General features: G+C 44.5%; 1 protein-coding gene and 1 pseudogene across 2 annotated transcripts in view; one reads left to right on the top strand and one right to left on the bottom strand.

Moving 5' to 3' along the window:
* Positions 1 to 9627: 9627 nt before the first annotated feature.
* On the bottom strand, positions 9628 to 9725 carry LOC128595276 (uncharacterized; annotated as a pseudogene).
* A 1254-nt stretch (positions 9726 to 10979) lies between these two features.
* Positions 10980 to 17630, top strand: part of KCNK10 (potassium two pore domain channel subfamily K member 10) — a 153599-nt gene continuing 146948 nt past the window's right edge. The window contains exon 1 of one of the 2 annotated variants that reach the window (XM_053603475.1): positions 10980 to 11478. In XM_053603475.1, coding sequence (XP_053459450.1) covers positions 11439 to 11478 — 40 coding nt within the window. In that variant the 5' untranslated portion in view covers positions 10980 to 11438. Of the gene's footprint in view, positions 11479 to 14603; positions 15105 to 17630 lie in introns of those variants that run through there. The other variant, XM_053603474.1, reaches the window with a different exon arrangement.

Consider the following 17630-nt stretch of genomic DNA (forward strand, 5'->3'; position numbering starts at 1 on the left):
ATTATATCTGCAAACACCCTTTTACCAAATAAGGAAATATTTGCAGGTTCCTGGGATTAGGTTGTGGTCATATCTTTTTCTTTTGGTGGGGGGGCACCATTCAACCCACTACAATGATATGCCAATAAAAAGCTTTGAAAAACTAATAAATACAAGGTGTGGTTTTGTCTTTACACATTTGATATTAAAGAATAACTGTCAGAGTTAACCCTGTTTCTAAGTATGTGAGATATCCTTGATTTTTTTCCTTTCTACATTTGCACATAGGCAAGTTCTGTCATTTTTACTTTCAAAATGTAAATCAGATGCTTCTACTTCCTGGCATCTACACTGACTATGGCTTAATTCATCTACAAGATTCTATGATGTCCTCATTGTTTCTAACCTTAACTTTATTCCATTCTACTCTCCAAACAAAAGCCAGACCTAGTAATTAAAAACAAAATAAAACAAAAATCTATAATCTAATTATTGCCTCTTCTTTGCTCTGCCTTTGAAATGCTGGTCCAATATTTTTTATAATAGAATAAAATTTAAACTCCACCATGGCTTCAAAGCTGGGAGTAATTAATTCCCCAACTCTTTGTCTATATTTCTCTGGGTGTGGGCAGCTCCTTTCTTGCCCATGACTGTCCAGCACCACTCATTTCCCTCCCTTCAGTATCTTGGACATGCCAAAGCCAACTATACCGAAGGCAGGTCCCAGAAAGAAAGAAACCAGACAATCTTTATCACTAGAATTATACTGATAATTGGGTAAATTGTTTCTGAAATAGAAATAGTAATTCATAATGGAAACATGTTGGATAAAGATAGAATAGAAAACATGTAAAAATACGTAAATGTTCATTCCTCCATCCCACCCTTGGGGACCATGCTACTTTAGTGTAAATCCTTTCAGATTATATGTTTAAATATCACAAATATATGATTGTATAACTTGTTTTTTCCACTTAACAATAAACTGAGGATATGTTTTCATATTACTACACATATAGTTTCATCATTATTTTTCAGGCTTTTGATCCATATTTCCAAATTTCCCTCCCAGGGACTTTTACCAATCTTCATTCTCACCAGCAGTGCATGCAAGAGCCTGTTCCCCCACCTCCCTGACAATCTTTTTAATCTCTGCCAATCTGAGAGATGGAAAACAGCATCCTATTGTTCAGTTTGTATTTTCGGATCCTAATGATGTTGAACATTTTTTGAAAACTGTTCACCTGTAGTTCTGCATAATTGTATAATAGGAAGTGTTTGCTTATACCCTCTTTCACCCTCCCTCCCCCAAGCAAGCTAGTTAAAGAGGCGTTTGTGAAAGCAGTTTAATGCCAAATTGTAGTAATCTCACTACTACACCTTGGAGCACAGTTTCATCAGTGCCTTGAATCTCTCCCACCTTGGGTATATGAGCATAAAGCTAGGGCTTTATAGGGAAGTCTTAATTTTTTTCTTACAAAATGTGTCACATAGATCCTCCATAATCAGATTTAAGGGCTTTTTTGCTTCTAAAAACATACATGTGGGGAAACAAACAAGAGATTACAGATTTGAAATCTAAGTTTCAGAATAGGGACCAACAATCAGCATGCACCACTGTCTGGGGTTTCGATCATCTGTAAGTTTTAGTTTGGAGCTCAAGTAACTTGGCATGTCAGAATATGCAGTAAAACATTTTCCTGTTATTTTAGAAAGAAGGTCAGAGAAAAGTGTAGGAAAAACCCTCACTCTCTACATTATTTTTGAACAGCCAATTTTATTTTGCTTCATCTGAAAAAAATAACAGCAGGCTATTTCAAAGCATCATTTCTGATATAGTACTGTAGATTTTGAAATGTACCACAAACTTGCTTATGAGCCAATACCAGAGATTACTGCCAGAGTACTAACTGTCCAAGGTCCTGAAATCTCACATATTTTTGTTCTATGATCTTGTTTATGATTTTGAACTCAGAGTTATTTATTCATTGAAAAGACCCTTTCTAGACTCGGTGCCCGTTGCACAGTGGTTACGGCGCCAGCCACAGACACTGAGGCTGGTGGGTTCAAATCCGGCCTGGGCCAGCTAACACTAATGGATGGCAACTGCAACAAAAAAGTAGCTGGGTGGTGGGTGCCTGTAGTCCCAACTACTTGGGAGGCTGAGGCAAGAGAATTGCTTAAGCCCAAGAGTTTGAAGTTGCTGTGAGCTGTGACAGGACAGCACTCTATAGAGGGAAGCATAGTGAGACTCTGACTCAAAACAAACAAACAAAAAAAAGACCCTTTCTATCATTCCATAGGTCTTATTCCCTATTATGTTTATCTTAAGTTAATCCACTTGAATATGGATCAGCTGATGGAATATAGCAATTTTATACAAACTATAGTGCCAGATGTTTTAAGAGCTATTTTTAAAAAATTAAAAACAAATAAATGTGATTATGGTTATAATTATGAGACTAATTATCTTCTAAAAAAAATCTCAAAAACATAAGCCAACATAACCCAAACCACAGCTGAATAGACCAACTACAAATAAAAATTCTAAAGAAAGAGGTCATTAGGAACAAAAATAAACAGCATGCCTTGATAAATGCAAAAACAGGAGTATCATACTTAAAGTGAAAAATAATCTGTAAAATAAAAGGGACACATGGAGATAATGTTTTGTTTTAATGGTAAATATGAAGGGCCAAGGAACAGGACATTATTTCATATGGATGAATGGTGACATTAAAAAGGCACACAGTTTGTACTACTTAACAAAATCTAGTCTCACCAAAATCAAAGGTCAGTGAGATCAGACATTCAGCTCACGCATCATCTGTGATGGGAGGAAGCCAAACTAGACCGAGAAGGAAGAGTCAGCACTTATTGAATGAATATTCTATGTAGCTTTATGAAATGGGTTCAGTGCAAAGAGGAAAATAAACCAGAAAACATAGTTTTTGTCCTTACAGAGATGAAGTGGACACATTGAAAAGATGCAGAATCTCAGAATTCAACCCTTCCATTGAACAATAAAAACTCACAAAGGTGGAGGGACTCAAGTTCACACGGCTTATTAGTGGCAGAGCTGAGGCTAGAAATAGGTAGGTCCAATCTCTGTTACAGTGGTTCTCCACTCTAGGACAGCTATGTCATGTGTGCACAAGCATGCGCTAAAGTTAAACACAAAGGACTAAAGAAAGAGAGCTATGAAGTGAATGAATGATAAAGTGAATGGTATTTAGTGCACTCAGGGGGTGCAACATGAGTCAAGGGAGCTGTGTCTGGCTTAAGATGTGATTTTTTTTTTTTTTGAGACAGAGTTTCACTCTCTTTCGGTAGAGTGTTGTGGTGTCACAGCTCATAGCAACCTCAAACTCTTGGGTTCAAGCGATTCTCTTGCCTCAGCCTCCCAAGTAGCTGGGACTATAGGTGCCCACCACAGCACCCAGCTATTTTTAGAGATGGGGTCTTGCTCTTGCTCAGGTTGGTCTTGAACTCCTCAGCTCAAGAAATCCACCCACTTCAGCCTCTCATTAATATGTGTTTTAATGAGGGGGAAGAACAATGGTGAAGAGGCATGAGGAAGTTAGAAGTGATGATAAGCCTCGAGTTACTGAGAGGAGCCCATAAAACCACATGCAAGCAGGATTTGGGGGCCAATCCAAGAAAAAGAATGAGGGTGTCACAAATGCTTGACTAACCAGAAGGCACCTGAAACCAGGAGTTTTGGATAACTGAAACTTCTGTTTATATAACTTTGCTTTTTCACAAACCCTTACCCCCACCTGGTTGAAAATGTTTTTCCAATATGTTAGTTCGTTTTATGAAGACTTGAGGCCTGTCAGAATATTTCTGATCCAGTCCCAACTCCATCATGGACCAGCTGCTTAGCCTCAGCAAAGTCACCTTGCCTCTCAGGACTCACCTTACGTGGGAAATAAAGTGCTCCAGTACATCAGAGTTTCCCAGGCTTTGCATGAAAGCATCACCTGGGGCTCTTGTTCAAGAAGTAAGTCCCCAGGACCCACTTTAGATGCACTGAAACAGGATCTCAGAGAAAGTACTTGCACCTGGGGATCTGCACCTTGTCACCAGAAAAGTCAGGAAAGATCTCACTACAAGATTGCTATAGTCCTTCTAATGATTACAATCCATTACGATCCTTTCTTACTGGATAAGCTCAGGATTTTTATTTATTTATTTATTTATTTATTTTTTGATTGGGGGTACTTTTTATTTTTGAGACAGAGTCTCAAGTGATTATTTATTTATTTTTATTGTTGGGGATTCATTGAAGGTACAAAGAACCAGGTTACATTGATTGCATTTGTTAGGTAAAGTCCCTCTTATAAGTGTGCCTCACCCCCAAAAGGTGTGTTGTGCACCATGACTCTCCCACTCCCTCCCTCCTTACCTCTCTCTGTTCTCCCCTTCACTCACCCCCCACCATGTACTAGGTCATTAATTGTCCTCATATCAGAATTAAGTACATAGTATTCTTGCTTCTCCATTATTGTGATGCTTTACTAAGAATAATGTATTTCACTTCCATCCAGGTTAATACAAAAGATGTAAAGTCTCCATCTTTTTTAATGGCTGAGTAGTATTCCATGGTATACATGTACCACAAGCTCAGAATTTTTCAAGCAACTGCACCTCTGTTTGATGGCCTGGAGATCACTGTGAATATTATAAACTATTTAATTAATTAATTAATTTGGGGGGAGACAGAGTTTCACTTAGTTGCCCTGGGGTAGAGTGCTGTGGCATCATAGCTCACAGCAACCTTAAACTCGTGGGCTCAAGCAATTGTCTTGCTGCAGTCTCCCAAGTAGCTGGGACTACAGGTGCCAGACACAATGTCGGCTATTTTTTTTTAGAGATAGGGGTCTTGCTCTTCCTCAGGCTGGTCTCAAACTCCTGAGCTCAGGCAATTTATCCACCTTGGCCTTCCAGAGTACTAGGATTACAGGCTTGAGCCAACATGCCCGGCCCACTGTGAATATTATAAACATTGCTTAAGATTCTCTAGCTTCACATACAGAAAGGGCAAGAGAATGGATAAATGTAGTAACTTCGAAGTATTCTCTTTTGAATATAAAATCTAATAGATGAGGTCTCTGATGACAGCTTTTAAAATTCTACATGCCAAGGTCAGGTGTGGTGGTGTGTGCCTATAATCCCAGCTATTCAGGGGGCTGAGATGGGAGGATCACTTGAGGCCAGGAGTTTGAGTCTGCAGTGCTGATGATGGTGCCTGTGAATAGCCGCTATACTCCAGCCTGGGCAACATTGTGAGACCCCTCTGCAGAAAAAAAAAATCTTTTATGCTAGGAAAAATACCCAAACCCAATGCTTTTGTATTACAAATAAAAGTCCTAGCACCAAAGACAGAAAATAACAGATGATGCTATCTTCTAGGAGCAGATTAGAACAAAACATATCAGTATAAATGTATGAGCTTTACATCTTATCAGTAGCTTCATAAATAAAATAACAAGTTACCTGGTTGGTCGGAGGCAGAGTATGGATTTTCCTTCCTAATACCTTAGAATTAAATTTATTTTTATCATTCATGGATCAAAAATAATTGAAGCTTAATGCTATGCTCTCAAGAAAGAACATGGTTGTGATGTTGCACAGCTATAATATTTTGATCTTTTTCCAACTGAGAAAAATAGCACTTAGGAAAACAAGAGTTGCTGAAAATGTTCAGAAATGACAAATAATTTATATTCTCCCTCAGAACTAAGCTAAACTTAATTTGAATTCATGTATGATTTAAAGTGCTTAAATATTTTTTTCACAACTTGACCTTGAATAATAGGAATTCATCATACACTCCCACTCATTGTATTTATCTATATATTTTACATAAAGGTCCAGAGCATGCAGTTGCTTAGTGTATGCATTAAATACAGGCACCAGGCTGAAGGGGTGAGTGTGGAACATTGCTGTGCTTCCTAATATCAGCATGTCCTTCCTATACATCCCTACCACCCCACTCCCCCCCAAAATGTCTTCCACCATGAGCAAAAAACTAAAGCTCTGTGGGCAAGTCAGGTTAGTGCCAATGTGCTCTTCCAAGGGGGCGCCTTTTCCCATTGCCATCTAGGCTGGAAGGGCCATCCTAGGCTTGGATGAGTCCTGAGTAGCCACGATTTTACCACGGTCTGAGCATAACAAAGGGACGTTATCTAAAATTGTTGGGTTCCCTCTAACTGAAGATTACGACCACTTTTACAACTCTTTAAAATCTGAGGACATGGTTCTTTTGAAACCCTTTTTGAAAAATAAATAAATTTAGAAAGAAATTAAAAAGAATAATGTTTCATAAGAGATGCAGTAAGACTTCTAGAAATTATAGTTTTTAGCTTAATTTTGATTCCTGATGAAATTCTTTTCCAGGTCCAAATGGATCACTATTTTATTGGTATCAATAACATTAGATGGCTATTAAAAATAGAGCATTAGAATCTAAACATAGAAGCACTATATAAACTGGAAAGAGATGCTCTTTCTATACTCAGTGCTATTAATCAACCACCAAAAGAGTACAAGTAGGCCAAGCGATGTGATGTGGTCATGGAGAACTGGGTTAAAGTCAAAGCAATTCCAACAAGACTGCATATCTGAGTAAATACTTCAAATTGGCCACATGTTTAGTGTGATTACAGGGGCATAACAAAGTTTTCCTACCTCCCTCCCTACTCACTTTTTCCCCATGCTTCTTTTATTTGTTTGGTGATACCTGATGGCCTAAGATTTAGTTTTTACTACTTTGGCTTACTGGTTCACCTGCTATTAAAATGCAAATCCCTCTGGAGTGGAAAGAATACTGTCTTTAGGTGTTAGTCCTCTTAGAAAGCACACTTGGATAGGGAGAATAATATAAAAGCACAGGACTCTGGAGTTGGGGAGATGACTGAGAGATGGGAAAAGGGTTGAGACAATTTCAACTACATCTTCCAGTGGAACTGACTCTACTCAAGAGGTCAAAACTTTATGTAATTAGCTCTACATGGGGAATGGTAATTTGACTTAGAGATTTGTGGGTCCTGGACTTCAGTCCAACAGCTCTGGTTTGATTTCTACTTCCATCTTTAGCCATGTTTATTTGGACAAGCACTAGCCTGTCCAAGTTCCAATTTTCTCCTCCATAAATATTTATGTGCCTCATACATGACAGGTATTATTTAAATGAAATTACGATAACAATAATACCAGTCTTCTAGGACTGTTATGAAAAATAAATGGGGTTATTTTAAAAAGTGGTTGCTATGCGCCTGGCGGAGAGTAAGGACAGTCTTACAGAGCAAGTAATCCTATGGATGATCCATTTAATCTGAGTCCTTGTGCAGTTTACAAAGCACTTTCACATCTAATATCTCCTTAGAGAAACTCTGTAGGTAGAGCTAGTCAGATATTCAGTGCCTCATATTATAGAGGAGGAAACTGAATGAAGCTTGGCATTATGCACTTGCTTAATTGTGCAGTACTCCCACTGAAAAGGATGGCTGACTAAAATGTGTGTAAGTTGTTCAGATACCTTGTACTTATTACTGATCTTTAGTTTATAGATGGAAAATCTCACCAAAGCTTAGAGAAATTTTGAATGTTTTTTTCTGCAACTTATAGTGAAAATGATGCTTTAAGAAAAAGAATGAGTTGGCCAAATGTCTTCACATATTAATAAAAGGGTAAAAAGAGTTATTTGACATGTGGAAAGGATGTTGGGAAGTTTAATTCTCAATAGATAAAAAAATCATTGGAAGGGTCCTATTACCTCTTCATCTTCATTTAAGTATTGGAAAACCCAAAGAAGGAAGAGATTTACACTGGAAGAAAAGATTTTTACCTCACCAAAGGTTCTTAAATATTGGGAAAGTCTATCAACAAAGGGTTTGAAATATCTTTCTTTAGACAGAGTTAGAAATTTTGGATAGTCACATAGTCTGTGTAGAATTTTGTTTCGAAGTAGAAAACTGCTGGGTGCAGTGGCTCACACCTGTAATCCTAGCACTCTGGGAGGCCAAGGTGGGAGGATCTCTTGAGCTTGAGAGTTCAAGATTAGCCTGAACAAGAATGAGACCCCACCTCTACCAAAAACAGAAACATTAACCAGGGCATGGTGGTGGGTACTTGTAGTCCCTGCTACTTGGGAGGGTGAAGCAGGAGGATTGCTTGAACCCAGGGGTTTGAGGTTACTGTGAGGTAGGCTGATGCCATGGCACTTTAGCCTCGGCAACACAGTGAGACTCTGTCTTGAAAAAAAATAGGAGTGGAAAACTGAACTGGGAATCTTGAAATAACTTTTTTCAAATATGGTTCTATGACTCAGCAAACAATTAGCTAACTTAGCTGTAGGAGAGGAAAGTCCTAGCATTACCAATCATTTTCAACCAAACAGTAGCTTTAAAAGCCACAAAAATGAAATAAATATATTTCAAACACTCTCACTGGATGCTGAAGCTATTGCCCTATCCCCTAAGAACAAAATCTTTTCTACTGGTTAGACTATTCTAAGCCTTTTGTTGGCTCTCTGGGAGAAGTATCTGTAAATATGCCCAGACGGTAGGTCCCTCTAAAGAATTTTCAACTCTGCTAAGCTGGAAGACACTGGGAATAAGATTTCTCATAAATAAATAGGTTATTAAGAGCATGCAAATCTTCTACATGCCTGAAAGTTTTGGTTCAAATTAAACCTTCCCAGAATGACATGAATATCAGCACTCATTCACTATGGTGTATGACCTTGCTAAGATTTCATTTTTAAATTCAGTAAAATACCATATGTGCCTGTTATCTTGTAGTGTATATATGAAAACATTCATCCATCTCTGAAACATGGCCTTTTGGGGGATAAGAAACAAAGATGACTTCTTTGAGTAAATCTAAGGAAGGAGAAGAGAAACTTCAGTGAGTGGGATAAAATTGCCTTCTAGTCTATGGATACTAGCACAGATACTGAGTTTATAGAAGGCAATACGTTATTAAAATAACCTGCAGTTGTCAGGAAATAATTTTCTTCTTTATAACTAAATTTGTGTTTAGATACAGTGTGACATTAAGCATTACCAGAAAGCAAACATCAATGTCATTTAAAAAAAGACAGAAGGACTTTTATGGAGTAAAATACATTAAACAGACATAACAACTGAAGACGATCTTTGGATGCTGGTTATCTTAGCCCTTTCGTGGTGCTATAACAAAATACCTCAGACTAGGATTTGTTCTGTAAAATTGAGATTCAGCCAAAAGGCTGCACTCAAGCATCTAGAAAGGCCCTAAGGCCACAGGTTCTTCACCCCTGGACCAGGTAATTCATAAGTAGTAGAAATTTACATCTCACTGCTCTAGAGGCTGGAAAGTCCCAAATCAAGGCACCATCAAGTCTGGTAAGGCTTGCTCTCTACTTCCAACGTAGCATCTTCTCGCTGCATCCTCACATTGCAGAAGGGCAAAAAAAGCCAAACTCCCTCCCTCAAGCCCTTTTATAAAGGCCCGAATTCATTAGGTGTCCACATGACCTAGTCATCTAAAAGCTCCACCTCTGAATACTATTGCATTAAGAGGGATTAAGTTTCAATATTAATTTTGGATGAACGCAAACAAACCACAGCACTGGCTTTCTTTCTTCTTTCTTCACCCTCACATCAGACACATGAAACAAGCGCTGATGATTTGAGGGAGGCGCACCTCACATATGCATGTGAAAACCCAATCACCATGCTTATGAACTACAAAAGGATCCCACAGCTTTGGTCTTAAAACACCTGTATCTTTTCTGTGTGTTTGAAAATTGAAAATAAGAAGTTGAAGGGAAATACAAAAGTATTATAGCTCTACCTTAAAAGAATGACCTGGGGTTACGGTTTGGTGGTAGCCCAGAAAGAGGGAATCGCCTTAAAACTTGTTTTATAGGAAGCAGGATTCTAGGTCTGTACATTTTTGCAAGCTATTTGGCTTACAGTATCTTAACAATATCTCGTGTAGTTTGGCCAAGAGGAGTACTTCTAAGGTGACTGTAGAGCTATTCAGCACTGAGGCGTGTAGCACTTTTTCTAGGATGTGTTGGAGAACTTAATTGTCAGACCAATACTTTGTTAAGGGCTGAGTTTAAAATACAGAAGCTTACAGGGAAGATCAGTTCTTTCGAGGTTATGAAACATGTTCATCAGCCTGACACTTTAATTACAACGTCTTTGGAGTCCATGGCGTGTCGTCCTTATTAATCCCCAATCAGGGGTTTGAGTCATCAAAACAAACCTTCAGGGTTTACGCACAGAGTTTGTTATGGACCAGCCCTACTTCGTGTTTCCATGAGTATGATACATGACACCCTCTGCCCTTTCACTGCTGACGTGTTTCCAGTTTTTCCAAGCCAAAAGCAAAGCCCAAGATTAGAGCAACGTGTATTTAAGGGTGTGTTTTTGCAGATGCTGGTTGGGACAAGAATATAAATGTAGGAGTGGTTAGATTTTGATAACAATGTGGAAACTTCCCTGGGGAAAGAAAACATTTCTGGTGGGAGACGAAATTCAAGTTAACATCTATGTATAACCCTAGCAGTTTTACCACTGAGTGGGTCTACGCGGGGCGTGTGAGTGTGCGTGGGGGCGGGGTATCTTCACAAAAAGACCTGGAAACCCGACTGCAGTTCTTTGGAGGCGACTTGAAGGTGTGTCAGAGGTGGGGGAAAGATGGGAAACTGGATCTCTTCTGGAGTTCAGGGAAGAATGAAGAAACCAAAGGGAAACAATCCAAGACAGATTAATGAATCCATCTTCATATCGGTGAATTCAAAGCAGATACTAATCAGTTTCACCCCCCCAACCCCCGCCCCGCCTTCCGTTTGCAGAACCAACACTAAGCAGGATTCCCCAAGCTGCACCATCACTCCCCGGGATTTTCTGTCCCAGGAAATTCTCCTGCCTCACCCCGGAATCCGTGTTGGACTCTCCTCTGGCTGGGCTGTTCACTGCCAGCCACCCCAGGCGCCCGCGCAGCAGGCAGCACCCTCTCGGGTCTCACAACCATTCGGGGCTGCAGCGTGGGGAGGGAGTTCAGGAGCAAGCCAACTCCGGGAAACTTCGTCTTCAGGGATGGTTGAGGTTTTTGGGCTTCCCCAGCCTGCTCTTGTGGGGACACAAGGCACGCGTTTAAGCGGTGCGGCAACTATCGCTGCTCCCCGGTCGGCCGGGCAGATTCTGAGCAGCAGAGACCCGCGCTAGTGGCAGCAGAGCTTTCCACCGGATGTCCCCGGGAAGCGGGCGCAGCCAGCCTGGGGCTCCTGGTGGGGGACGGCGAGCACAGGGAGACTTTGCTCCACGATGCTTTGTTTTCCTGCCATAGGAACGCCAGGCGGCCTCTTTCCACCAGTCTCAACCCGCCCGAAGCAATAGCTATGGAAGTTGCGGTGGCGCAGAGGGAGAGGGAACCGCTCCGCGCAGCGTCTCTTTTAGATGTGTTTTCTCTACACAGATCACTTCTTTCCTTCTGTGGGTAAGTGGAATCCAGTCTGTCAACAACCAAAGGGTAGAAGTGAAGGCGATGGAAGGGGACTGCAGTAACCCAACGGGTTAATGTGTTGAGTTTTCTTAGAGCAGGTCTCACCTACCCGCTTCCCCCCATCCCAGCCCCACGCCGGTGCAGTCTTGGTCAAATAACGCAGCTGAGGAGTTGGATTTGATCTCAGGCACTTTGGGGGAGAGGGTGCTGGGGTTTATTTACTTTTTTATTTCTGGTGTGGTTTTGTTTTGTTTTGCCCCAAAGTTGTCTTTGTCCACATTCTGAGAAAAGAGAATAGAAGTGGAAGTGAGAGGTTGGTGCTAGAAAAAGAGGAGAGGCAGGAGGCGCCCAGTGATTTAGCAGAGAGGTGACCCCAAAGGTCAGTGCCCACACAAATCTTTAACTCAGACCAGGAGAACGACTAGATTCAGGTCCTGCTCTCCCTACCCACAACTGCATACAACCCAAACCTCTCCAGCGCCCCCTCCCCCGTAACTGTCCTGCAGATGCCATTCTAGAGAAAGTCCTTGATTACCCAGAGACAAAATACCTTCTGCTGAGGATCACAGGAGCAATGCTCAATGAATGTTTGTTGATTGGCTGAATGATGATACATCCTAAGGCTGCCATTTTTGTGGAGGGGGGGCACAGGAATTTGCCTTGGACATCGAACTAACTCCCTGATGTTGATCCTAAAAAACGATAGCCCAATTCAAAGGAAGAGGGGCTGAGGTCTTAGATAACACAATATTTAGATTTTCATTCCCCCCAAAGAACGCATCTGACAGCTTCAGGATTAGATTCATGGGTCCAGGGACCAGATGAGCTCACCAGGTTCTGGCATAGAGAACATGGGCCTTTGGGTCATGCATTCTTGGGTTTGGATCTGTGTACTGTGGCCTTGGGAGTGTTGCTTTATCCCTCTAAGCCTTGATCTTCTCATCTGTAAAGGAGGCCAGTTAGAGCATCCTCAAAGTGATGCGGGGAAGATGAAAGGAGAGAAATATGAGAAATGAAGGGGGCATTCAATAAATGTCAGTCTTGCCTCTCCCTCCTCAGAGGATTCAGGAGAAAGGGTAGCTTGCTCTGCTGACACCCCTTTCTGACTCTGATGCAGGTAAAAACATTGTCTTGCAGTGACTGAGCTGGAGCTCAACTGCTCATGAACAGCTAAGGTGGAGAGGATATAGCAAGGCTTGTGAGCCTTTCCTAGGGGCTCAAAAGCAGCTCCTCTGACTTCAGAACAGAATTTATTAATACATACACACTGGTGTTCCCGAGGACATGGCTGGGAGAAGAAGAGATTCCTTGTTTGTGTCATTTCCATGTGCCATGATCCTCTCAGCTTTCTTCTTGTAGAGGGAAACAAAGGGTGGAAATAGTCTGCAGGAGGTGATTCTGAAGCACCTGGGGAACTTGTGATCAGATTGGCACAAGTTTTGCCTGATGGGGATCTGCAGAGAACTCAGGGCTCTAGTCCAGCTGCCTGTAGGGTCAGTGACAAAGCACTTACCAACCTTCCCCATAGATCACAGGGGACCTCTGTGGACCTTGCCCAGGGACTCAGAAACCTGCATGTTGAGAAAGATGCTGACATAGGGCTCCCCAGAAGCCACAAGGAGCCCTAGAGTGACACGTAATTTGGAGAACAACTGCTGGTGTAGAGTTCCCACACCTGGCAGGCTTGGGAAGTAGCTGGGGAGTCATTTGCCATTTCATAAGCAAAGGTGATGGTACTCTACCTATGGCACTAGACGGTAAGCCCCATGAGGGCAGGGGCCATGTCTATCTTGTTCCGTGCCACATGGCCAGCACCAAGCACAGGGATGGCACATAGAAAGTGTCCGATATATATGTTGAATGAACAACAAATTTCAGTCACCTTACCTCTACGCCAGAGTAGGAACTTAAATTACTTCCTACCCAACAGTGCTGCCTGCAATTCACGCCCTCATTTATTAAGTATTTCTTGAGCATCTACTACACGCAAGGCCCGTTGCTAGGCATCCGAATGAGTTTGTCAGCACCATTCATGTTGATGCTTGGAGTGATCATTCAAGAGCACCTCAGCACCACTAGGCATTTCTGGAGACTGAGGCCCCCCTCCACAAAACCCTGTGGGGTTTCAGACAGGGCCGCTGAGAGGGGTGGGAGAGGAGGGGAACGCTCCAGGGTTAGCCTCTTTCTGGGAATATAACTGGGGTCCCTCCCCACCCGCCCCTACTGGGTGTCTGGGTTCCCGGGCTGCGGATTCCCAGAGCTGCAGGGTCTTGGCAACTCCGTTTTCCTCGGGGGCCGCCGCGCCTCTCTCCAGCTCCGCTTTTCAGCCTCCATCTGCTGCCCCAGCTGGGCTGCAGGTAGCTGGGGAAGGGACCAAGTTGCGCCTGGGGAGCGAGCATCCTCGTGTGGGGAAAGCCGAGCCGACGCGGAGCGGTCCCCGAACAAAAGGCTCATGGCTGGCACCAGCCTCCTCGGAGCGCGCGGGTACGTGGGTTCGGTGCTCAAGCGGGAGAACCAAGCGCGGGAAGAGACGGGAGAGAAAAAATGAAGTGAGAAAAGAAGGAGGGAGCGAGAGAGGCGACTCCCCGAGGCTGAGGTCTGCTGCGAGGCCGCAGCGGCCCTTCCTCCGCCTTCTGCAGCGCCTTCCAGGCAGCGAAGCGTGTCTCCGGCTGCAGTTCTACCCAGCGCGCCGCGGCCGCCTCCACACCCGCCGGCCGGCCGAGTCAGTAAGTAGCTGCGTGCACGCCGCTCGCTTCGCCGCCCGCCGCGGCTCTCCTGACGCCCCACCGCCGTCCCCCGCCGCCCCCTGGGCAAGTCCGCCGTCTCCGGCTGCCTGGGGCCGGACGCCTGGGGCTCAGCGCGGCTCCCCGAACGGCGCGCCCCTGCCCAGTGCGCGCCCTGAGCCCACAGTCGCCGCGCGGAGTCTGCGGCGCGCGGCGGGGAGGGTCGCCCTCGCCGCGCGCTTCCCGGGCACCGCGCCATCCCTGCGTCCAATGGCTTTCGGGGAGCTCGGAGTAGGGGGCGTCGCCGCGGGCGAGGAGCTGCTGCCAGGGTGGGGCGTGTGCGCTATGCGCGGTCGAGCGAGGCTGACGTGCTCGGCCGGGCGCGCGTCCGGGAGAGTGTGTGAGAGTGTGTGTACGGGAGTGTGTGCGCACACGCCTTCGGGGGCCGGAGTGACACTGCAGTGGGCTTCTCCCTAGCCCCGGCCTTCCGGCTGCTTAGCGCCCAACCAGCCCGTTTCGCTTTTGGGAAGCAGCTTGGCTCTCATCTTTCCAAGCCTTCCTCTCCATCCTCTCGTCCACCCCTTTCAGATCTTACTTTTCCTTTTACCCACGGGGCCGCGGCCAGCCACCCCACAACCGGGGCAAACACCCAAGCTGTCCCCAGTACTCTCTCAAGCTGCTATTTCCCCACCTGTCTTTCTCTGGGATTCCTCCCCGAGCCAGTCCAAGGCTCCCCCATCTCTGGGAATTGTTTTATCCGACCGCTGTACCGAGCAGTGTAAAGCTTGAGGACTTTGTTATTATTTTGATTCTTTTCATTTCCTCCCCTTCTGGGCAACGGAGCAATGAAATTTCCAATTGAGACGCCAAGAAAACAGGTGAACTGGGATCCTAAAGGTTGGTATTTCCTACTTTTGGCCGCCCTCGCCCTGCCTGCATCTCCTGCGTGTGCGCGCTTCCCTGAGTGGAAGCACTCTCGCTCCTGGCACCGTGTGTCCTGAGGCTGGGAAATGCGCCTGGGAACCCAGCGCGGGTGGGAGGAGGGCGGAGGCAGCGTGGGCTCCGAACCCAGATAGTGCCCATCATCATCACATAATCCTGGCCCTCCTTGATTGTCTGAAAAGTCTATTTCAATAGACCAAACCGGCGGTTGGGTTTGAAATTGCACCACATCGGCATTTGCTTTTGACTTTGAGTGTGTGAGTGTGCGTGTGTGTGTGTGTGTGTGTGTGTGTGTGTGTATACGAGTGTGTGTGTCTGTCCTTTGTTTCTGGTGATCTTTGTCTGTCTGACAGATGGGTGGGGTGCCTTCGCCTGGACCTGGAGCTGCGCCGCGTGCCCAGGGTGTCCTCAGTGGAAAAGGTTTCCTGGCAGCGAGTGGGGTTGGATCTGCAGCAGCCGTCCCCGGGGGTGGACCTTCTCGCCGGGTATACAGAATAATGGAGCCCACAGGGGCCTCCTGAGTCTGTGCTCAGTATTATTACTAAACCTGGCAGCTAGTTGGGCTCAGGACGGAGTAGAAAGGGGAGGAGGGGTGGTTTGCAAGAAGGGTGGGGTTGGCGAGGGGCGCGCAGTGTGGCCGCCAGGGAAGTGGTATGGTTTATACGCTTTTATGAAGGTGATCGTGTTCCCTTGGTGCATAAGGGAGTGATTAAGACAGATTTGTGTGTGCTTAGCGTTGGCCACCGTGTGTGTAACTAGCATGCAGATGTTAAGGCTTCTCCTGAGTGAAGCAGTGAAAGCAGAGGAAGTTGAAATCACTTGTCCAGTTATTACTAGGATGCTCTTGGGCATTTCTCATGGCAAGTGGGGCTAAGCAATGCCTCTGTGTGTACTGGGCTTGACATTTGTTTATTTGAGGGGTGTGTGTGTGTGTTTAATGTTCTTCGGGAGCCCGTTTCTTCTTTTTATCCAAAGTGGAATGAGGAAACCTGCTTATTTGTTGAGTTGATGTCTCATGAATTGACTGGCAGTTGAAGAATGGGTGAAGAGGTATTTTGCCTTTATTAACACCCAAGCTGTTACACCCTAAGTACAGCCAAAATCTTCTATTTTGTCTGTATTTTGAATCTCTGGAAATATGAATGTGTACCTGGGCTTTTGTGGGGGAGAGATCCCTGCAAAATATATTTATCAAATACTTACTATAAGCCAAGCACTGGCTTAGGCACTGGAGATACAGCCAGACAGGACAGTCAAAAGCTCTGCCTTCTCAGAGTGAGACAGAGCTGAGTCGTTCATTGCATGGAAGAGTGCATAATTAAAAGTTTATACACGTTCTGTGATAAGGAGAGCATCTGAGTTTCCAGAAAGTGTCCCATAGAAGAGATTGACAGGGACAGGGGAAGAAGGTAGTTAGGGAAGGCTTCCCTGAGGAGGTGACAGTTGTACTTAGAGTTGTATAGGTGTTAATTGCTTAAAGAGTAGAGGAACTGTTGCAGAAGATGGAACAGCGAGTGCAAAGGTCCTGAGGCAGAGGAGCATGTGTATATGAGGAACAGGAAGGAGTTTCTCAGGGCTAGAGCAGAGCAAGGGAGCTTGTGTTTTGAGATGTGACTGGGGGATGTGCAGGGTGAGATTCCAGAGCCCTGTGTAGGCGGAGGTAGGATAATGTTGTAGGGCGGAAGGAGGAGTGCAGTCTTTCTCTTAAGCCACTAAAGAGTTTTAAGCTGAGGAGTAACATGATCTGAACTAAGTTTCTTTTTTTTAAATCTTTTTTTGAGATAGTCTTACTCTGTCTCCTTGGGTAGAGTGTCATGGCATCATAGCTAACAGCAAACTCAAACTTTCAGGCTTGAGCAATCATCTTGTCTCAGCCTCTCACGTAGTAGGACTATAGGGATGTGCTACCATGCCCGGCTAGTTTTTTTCTATTTTTAGTACAGACAAGGTCTTGCTCTTGCCAGACTGGTCTCTAACTTTCGAGCTCAAGCAATCCACCTGCCTAGGCCTCCAAGAGCGCTAGGTATAATATAATGAGTGACCATTCCGGCCTTGAACTTAGTTTCAGAACAAGTACTATGTGGTTCTTGAGCGACCAGATACAGTGGTGGCCTGGGCCAGGGGGTCTGATATGGGCAGGGAGTGATGAATGGAGCAGGGAGCTATGGAGGACATGGACTCAACAGGCTTTGTGTACAGAAACTGTGGAGGGGGAAGAATTGGAATGACTAGGATGGCAGCCAGGGGGACAAGTCTTGAGGAAAACCTTCTGAGTTAAGTTCAGTCCAAGGGGTGTGTCAAGTGGGCAGCTGCCGAAATGGTGGGGTCCGGCTCTTCGGAGAACGCTGGCACAGAGGCAGTGCTGCAAGACTGCCTCTGCAAGACTGCAAGAGTTTGTGAAGCTGGCCTTGCCTCTTCACACATATATTTAGAATGATCATGATTCTATATGTTCATGTCACAGTGATAAACACAGGTGGA

This window comes from Nycticebus coucang, chromosome 9 (genome assembly GCF_027406575.1).
Source record: "Nycticebus coucang isolate mNycCou1 chromosome 9, mNycCou1.pri, whole genome shotgun sequence".
Taxonomy (NCBI): domain Eukaryota; kingdom Metazoa; phylum Chordata; class Mammalia; order Primates; family Lorisidae; genus Nycticebus; species Nycticebus coucang.